Source organism: Camelina sativa, chromosome 10 (assembly GCF_000633955.1).
Source record: "Camelina sativa cultivar DH55 chromosome 10, Cs, whole genome shotgun sequence".
Classification (NCBI taxonomy): domain Eukaryota; kingdom Viridiplantae; phylum Streptophyta; class Magnoliopsida; order Brassicales; family Brassicaceae; genus Camelina; species Camelina sativa.
Genome location: NC_025694.1, coordinates 16717535 through 16725195, shown reverse-complemented (window position 1 = coordinate 16725195; position 7661 = coordinate 16717535). Strand labels below are relative to the sequence as shown.

General features: G+C 36.0%; 2 protein-coding genes across 2 annotated transcripts; one reads left to right on the top strand and one right to left on the bottom strand.

The window, feature by feature from the left end:
- On the top strand, positions 829-2290 carry LOC104719139 (rop guanine nucleotide exchange factor 9). Its single transcript, XM_019230747.1, has 4 exons — positions 829-900; positions 992-1264; positions 1416-1736; positions 1842-2290. The coding sequence occupies exons 1-4, from the start codon at positions 829-831 to the stop codon at positions 2211-2213; spliced, it is 1038 nt and encodes a 345-aa protein (XP_019086292.1). The 3' UTR covers positions 2214-2290.
- Positions 4759-7427, bottom strand: LOC104719138 (probable chlorophyll(ide) b reductase NYC1, chloroplastic). Its single transcript, XM_010436995.2, has 10 exons — positions 6925-7427; positions 6738-6816; positions 6497-6632; positions 6314-6388; positions 6022-6217; positions 5848-5916; positions 5616-5755; positions 5412-5534; positions 5134-5326; positions 4759-5045 (listed from the first exon to the last, which is right to left on the bottom strand). The coding sequence occupies exons 1-10, from the start codon at positions 7222-7224 to the stop codon at positions 4857-4859; spliced, it is 1500 nt and encodes a 499-aa protein (XP_010435297.1). The 5' UTR covers positions 7225-7427; the 3' UTR covers positions 4759-4856.

The window sequence follows — 7661 nt, the reverse complement described above, 5'->3', positions numbered from 1 at the left end:
TCGTTGGAACGAGGAACAAGCATTTCGAGTTCATTCAATTTTGATAGGATGTTCGATTCCTCACCGGAAAAAGAACAACAACAACAACAACAACAACAACAACAACAACAACAACAACAACAACAACAACAACAACAACAACAACCTCAGCTCGTGGAACCAAGCATGTCGGAAAGTCAAACTCAAGACAGCCTCGGTGGAAGTCCGGTGGAGAGTAGCCGTCCGATGACTTCCCGTCTGATTTCCCGTAGACAGGATAAGCAACAGTCCGGTGATTACCAAAAAAGTTTCATTATTTCTATTCGTTTAAGAACTCTAGAGATATAAAAGGGGAAAAAAAAAGTAAACAATTTTGTGGATTTTACATATTGTAGACACGGAGATGATGAAAGATAAATTCACAAAATTACTTCTAGGAGAAGATATGTCAGGTGGTGGTAAAGGTGTAGCTTCTGCTTTGGCACTATCAAATGCCATCACAAATCTAGCCGGTAAATGTAGTTCTTTAGTTTTCAATTTAGTTATCTTCATCCACAAGCAACACAAAATCAATCTATATATGGTTTGGTTTAATTTTTATGTGTAGCGTCAATATTCGGGGAACAAACAAAGTTACAGCCGATGGCACCCGATAGAAAAGCTAGGTGGAAGAAAGAGATCGATTGGTTATTGTCTGTGACGGATCACATTGTCGAGTTTGTTCCATCTCAACAGATGAGTAAGGATGGAGTCTGCACCGAGGTTCAGTTTCCTAATAGGCTAACACTTATCAGTTTTATATTATCAACGTCAGAGATAATATTCTGAATCAAAGACTATCTGTAGATTATGGTGACACGACAAAGATGTGATCTTCTTATGAACATCCCTGCCCTCCGCAGACTCGACGCTATGCTCATTGTAAGCGTGCACATATATATATATATTCAAATACATGTATGTTATGCAACTACTTTGATGGAACGATATTATATTAAAACATATATATTAGGATACATTGGACAATTTTAGAGGACACAATGAATTCTGGTATGTGTCGAGAGACTCTGAAGAAGGGAAGCAAGCACGGAATGATAGGACAAAGGACAAGTGGTGGCTTCCTCCGGTGAAAGTCCCTTCTGATGGCTTGTCCGAGTCATCCCGAAGAATGCTTCATTTTCAAAAAGATTCGGTCTCACAAGTCCAAAAAGCCGCCATGGCAATTAATGCCCAAGTTCTTTCAGAAATGGCTATCCCTGATAGCTATATCGAGTCTCTTCCAAAGGTGATTATCTTTCTTTTTGTCTTAAAAATCGGATAATATAGTATCAATGGTTTGCTTACATTTATATTCTATGACATCATGATATAGTATAATCATATATATAAAAAAAAAACATCAATAATGGTGATTGAGAAGACTTAGATTATTGCAGAATGGAAGGGTAAGCCTTGGGGATACGTTATACAAGAGCATAACAGAAGAGTGGTTTGATCCAGAGCAGTTCTTGTCAACACTTGACTTGTCGACGGAGCACAAAGTGTTGGATGTGAAGAACAGGATCGAGGCCTCAATTGTTATATGGAAAAGGAAACTTCATCTAAAAGACAACAAATCTTCTTGGGGATCAGCTGTGAGCTTGGAGAAACGAGAGTTGTTCGAAGAGAGAGCCGAGACGATCTTGGTCTTGCTTAAACAAAAGTTCCCTGGTCTTCCCCAATCTTCACTCGACATCTCCAAAATTCAGTATAACAAGGTAGTAATACTCAAATGCTATTATTTTTATTATGACATGAATCATTATTTTAGTTATAGGTCATTGCATTTGGTTCATTTATCACTTTGTGTGTTCTAACTATAGGATGTGGGACACGCGGTTTTGGAGAGCTACTCAAGGATATTAGAGAGCTTGGGGTACACGGAAATGTCGAGAATCGAGGATGTACTTTACGCGGATTCTTTAGCCCGAAAGCAATGTACAGATGAAGAAACATCAGATGGTGGGAAATTAGAAACAGAAATGGACTCAGAGTTAGGAGAGGAAACAGAGAAGCTTGACGCACAATACTCATCAAAGACAACATTGCTTGAATTTATTGGTTGGAGTGACAATAGCTCAAAAGGGCAGTCAGAGAAACCTCCGAAGTCTCCAAAATTGACGCCAAAGAAATTCTCGTATTTGGAGAAGCTCGAGAACTTGAATGGTTTTAGGAGCCCAAAAGATAGGCATTGAAGACCAATCAAAAAGACATGGGAACAAGTAACATGCATGATACAATTGCGCAGCCGTCAGTGTGTGTTATTTTTAGGCAAAAGAATGAAACAAGTAGCAATTAAGAATTGTCTTCCTTCCGGTTTTGTTGCTTGGACAGAGAAGTATACTAACTTGTCAACACCACACTCCATTCTCAATATATATATATATATATATATATATATATATATATTTTTTTTTTTTTCTTTCTCTTAAAGAAAACATCATTTACAGATACTATAATTTGTTAAATAGTATATATATATAACACTTTATGCCATTATCAAATATTCATATTAAGAAAAAGAAAAAAATGAAAAAAAATGAAAATTTTTATTACTAATATTGATAATTTAGACCATGTTCGTTTGTTTATTCATATAAATACGTGAATGAAACAACGAGCTCTTTTTTTGTGTGTGTGTGTGTAGAAATGAGCAACAATCATATGAATTTATAAAAGTAAGTCAAAAATTTTCAAACTTATTTGGCTGAACCAAGTTGGAGCATTTTGAGATGGTCCATTCAAAAATAACAAATAATGAAATCCTAGTTATCCGATTGATACATTTGATTTGGCTATGAATTCTGAACTTACAATTATTTTGCAAAAACTTTGTTTTGTCTATTAAAATGTGAGGGCAGATTGTGTTGCCCATTTCTCGCCCTCTTTAGTTTTAGAAACTGTATTCCTAAATTCTTTCTTTCCGGGTTGATCAATCAATTTTAAAGTTATTTTGTAATATAATGTGTTATCANAAAAAAAAAAAAAAAAAAAAAAAGCGAAAACATACCAAAGTTGAAAATAATCGTTTTCTCTACCAAAACGGTAAAAAATCATATTTGATTCACCAAAACTACAGAATCACATTTTTACTGATTTTAACGACAAAATCATATAACATGTTACAATTTTTGGTGAATGACTGAGAAATGAGAATGGTGCCGGCGTAGCGTATAACATGCAGAAAGGGGTCTACATCAGGTGCAGTTTCCGTAATGAACTCAGTCAATTATAAAGGCCCAAACAATGAATGAGAAGCCCAACAACGTAAACAAAAGGTAATGAGTAACCGTCAGATGCGATATGAACACGTGGCAGAATCTCAACGAGTTAGAAAACCCTAAGCGCTTCTTCATATTTTTATTTTTTCCTGTATAAAAAGGATGAGGCAGAGAGGGAGAAAGCTTAACATCATCCATCCATCTCTGCTAATTCATTCTCTCGTAATCAGATTCTTATTTATTTTTCTTCGATCTTTAGTTTTGTTTATTTTGTGGACAGTGACGATTGATATTAAGGTCTCGTTCGTCGTAAAAACGGCCGTAAAGGCCTATTTGCCGACCACTCTGTTATATCACCACCCATATTCTGAGTCCCCAAATTATTTTTTTTCATTATTCTTTAGGATTGGCCGATGATTAAATCGATTAAGACAAGCATATGTCTGAATTAATCCATGTTGATAAGCCTAATCTTCTCAATGAGGCCTCCAAAATCTTATTTTTAAATCTTTGTTTTTTTTATTAGGAGAAAAAGAGGGTCAAGTGAGGATTAATAATGCATAGTTCAGATGATATATAATCTCCATGATTACAGTTCAGTAGCATAGTCTTTCGCTCCTATCTGATGACCCCTTCGATATATATATATGTTTTATTCAACTTTACAAGTTTTATTTTTTGGTATTAAGGTATGATATATCATATATGCATCACAATTATTTAGAGAATTGATAAATATTGGGATTTGATAATTATTTCATGGGTTTCTTATTACTCTTTCTGTTTTGTTTCAATTGGGCTATATTCGCTTTAGCGTGCGTAGGAGTTTACACATTCACATGAATGATTTGATTGTCTCGATTGATATTCTCTCTTTATGACGAATAGGCTATATTCGCTTTAGCGTGTGTAGGAGTTTACACATTCACAATGGGAGGTGTACGGGTTATAGGATTTTGTAAAATTTAGGAAATTTTGATTTGAGAGATTTTCGTGAATATTTCTACCATTTGGTATAATTTTTGGAATAAAAAGGTGCCATTAATTTTTGGAATAAAAAGGTTATTATTTAACTTTGATATTCGTACATTATCAACTCTCTGACTCGACCTTCTCGGTTCCTAATTAGAAATAAAAATTGATTTAGGTTTTAGGATTCTACGAGGGTGTTAATAATCTTTGACAAATTGGTCTGCAACGAGATCATACTGTTCAAAGGTCATTAACAAAATTGCATCCGATTATTGTTATTAAAACAAAACGCATAACCAACATAAATCCGCAACACAACTACTAGCAGAACCAAACAAAACTAAACAAAAACTTGCAAGTACTTCTCATTCATTCCCAGACCAGACTTGTCAACTCCAAGATGATCAAGTTCTTTACTCTTGTTATTCATCCAATCATCCAGATATCTACTAATCATTCGGATTACTCTCATATACCAAACTTTTCAATCTTTTCTTTTATACTGTCAACAACAAAACATTCTACAACTATAAACAGAGAGACAGTATGATAGATGAACAGATCGTTTCTATTATATAAAGCCTTTTATACATTACATATACGTTTAAATTTTTGTATAAACAACACATCCAGGATAGATGGTTGTCATGTGCCTGGAAAAGAGCTAGGTGTGGTGCTTTGTAGGATGATGAAAGCGCAAACAACAGAAAGAGAGAAAACAGACACCCAAGTATTCTCTGTGTACATCTCCATCGCGTCTGTTAATGATAACCTCGTCCTGTTCTCTGCCCAGTTCCTTAGTCTGTCTGCTTCCGCTGCATATAACGCCCGTCCCTGCAAAACACATATCTTTAGTAAAATTCGGAGAAAAAGACAAAAAAACTAACACTGAAATGAAACCTGGCTTGAAGACTCTACTTACTTGGTCATCGAACCATCGGCCTCTCCTGAGCCAGGAAGTGACAATGGCTAACAATATCCGAGGAGGAGTCAGGTAATTGACAGCTTTTCCTGAACCTTTCACAACTCGCATGCGTGGTACGAGAGTTCTAGCTACTGTCTCAGGAAGCTCGCAGATTATGTTAAACATCTGCTTGTTTTTTATGCTCGAACCACTGGCAAAAAGGTTGGAAATTAACTAAGTATTTGGTTCGTTTGTTAAAACGCTTCAATCAAAACTCATACGTAAACTGTATATACCTGAGAAGAAGTTCGGTCAGAACCATGCCAGGGGATGCAGTGTGCAGGCCAACCTTTAATTTTTGGCTTTCTTTTACAATAGACCCATGAAATTGCCTAAGTCCACATTTTGTTGACCCATATCTGCAAAAAAGAGCTCAAGACAAATTTGTTCCAATTACAATTAGCTAGAGGTCAGCATCAAATGAATTTGATTTTACTTACACTGCTGTGAGAGGAGTGCTAGAACCCCCAGAACCAGCTCCATCCATGTTAAAGATGTGTCCACCGTTGTGCTGTTTGCTCATCACATCCATCGCCCCTCGTGTACATAGAATCGATCCAATCAAATTTGTGGAGACAATCTAACAAAATTTCAATTACAATTAGTAGACTGAGAAACTTCACCACAGAGCTCAAGCTGAAATCAAGCTTTAGGTTCAAAAAGGACTTTTACCTGTTTGATATCTTCTTCAGTGAACTCGAGCAGCGGTCTAAAACCTTTGTTAGTACCAGCATTGTTTATCTGTCCAAATTTGAATAAAGACGAGAGTGAGTAAACATGTGATCAAAAATACAAAAAGTTTAGAACACGGTACGATGATATATATATATATATATTTGTTTTTACCCATATGTTGATGGAACCAAGCTCTTTCACAGCAAAATTCGACAGCTTCTCAACGTCCTCGGGTTTGCAAACATCACAGGCAATACCAACTACCTTAGCATCACTCAGTTTCTTTCTAGCAGACTCACTAGCACTATTCATAATCTCTTTGAGATTTTGCTCAAGCTCTTTGACAGTCATATCAACAGATTCAGAACTGATTTCACACCCAAAAAAAAAAAAACACACAAAGCATAAAGACTTCATTTCATGATAAGAACTCATCCATAATTTTCACTATCAATTTAGCAACCTGCGAGATGTGACAATGACTCTGTCTCCAGAGAGAAGAAACTCTCTAGCAAGAGCTTTCCCTAGTCCTCTCGTGCTAAAAACACCGATCAATAAAAAAAAAAACACACACACACAAATCAGCTTCAAAACAAAAAAAACACTAAAGAAACAAGAATCAAACAATATGCAAAAACCAAGTTACCTTCCAGTAATAACAACATTACGCGGACCGGCTCGGTAATGATCTTCCAAAACCATGTTGGAACCAATCATCGTTCCAATGATAATTCCACCAAGCCAACTATACCAAACCAATGAGTTCATCGAACCATCCCCACCTTTTTCATAAACAACACAAACAAAAACTCAGTCGAAAACAAATTTACAAACTTTCACAAAAAAAAAATGTACAATAGTTTATATTTTTGGTACTAATAACTAACCTGATAATTGAAACCCAATCAATAGAATAGCTCCAGTACTTGTCATCGTCACTATATATCTCGCAATTTGAACAGCAATCTACAAATTAAAACAAAAAAAAACCAGAATTTTGCAAGTTATATTAGAGAACAAAAGAACAAAAAAAAGAACTTTAAACAAAGAGGTCGAAACTTTAAAAAGACTAACCGAAGAGAAGACCATCTCCAATTTCTCAACTTTGTGATTGTACTCATCTTTAGATAAGAACCCTAATTTACTAACACCTAAAACCCCAGATTTCAAAGAACTCCACAACCCATTCGATTTCTCAACCTTTCTTCTTCTTTCAACTTTTTTCTCACCCGAATCACTCTCACACCGATGCACACAAACCCTACTGTTACGTTCTCTGCAATTCAACCTTGACCCGACCCGTATCGGATCTCTGAAGAAGAGACGGTGCTCCAAGACTCGTGGGTACACTTGAATCTTCGTCAAAGAGGTCATAGCTGTAGAAGATGAGTTAGATTAGCTTTGAAACTCATGCAAAAGATAACTTAGAAAACAAGATAAAGGAAGGAGCTTTTGTTTAGGTTCTTGGGGACCCAAAAAGAAGATTGTTAGATAATTTTTTTAGCTTCGGATTCGTCGAAGACGTTAAATAGAGAGATCGGAGATTAAGAAGAAGAAGCGAGGAGGTGGGTTAAAGAAACAAGGAAGAGAAGTGTGATGGCCACACGTTACAGCAAACCTCATCTCGTTAGCCTAACTGTGACACGTGTCATTTGGTGTTCCTTTTTTTTTGTTCCTTTTGTCCATTTGCATGTCTTTCACGATATTTTTCCCTCCTATGGGACGGATCAAAATTACTTGGGGTGATAAAATTACATTTGTTTTCGCAGTTTGTGTTTATTTGAGTACTCAGTTGCCCTTGGCATTCGGGT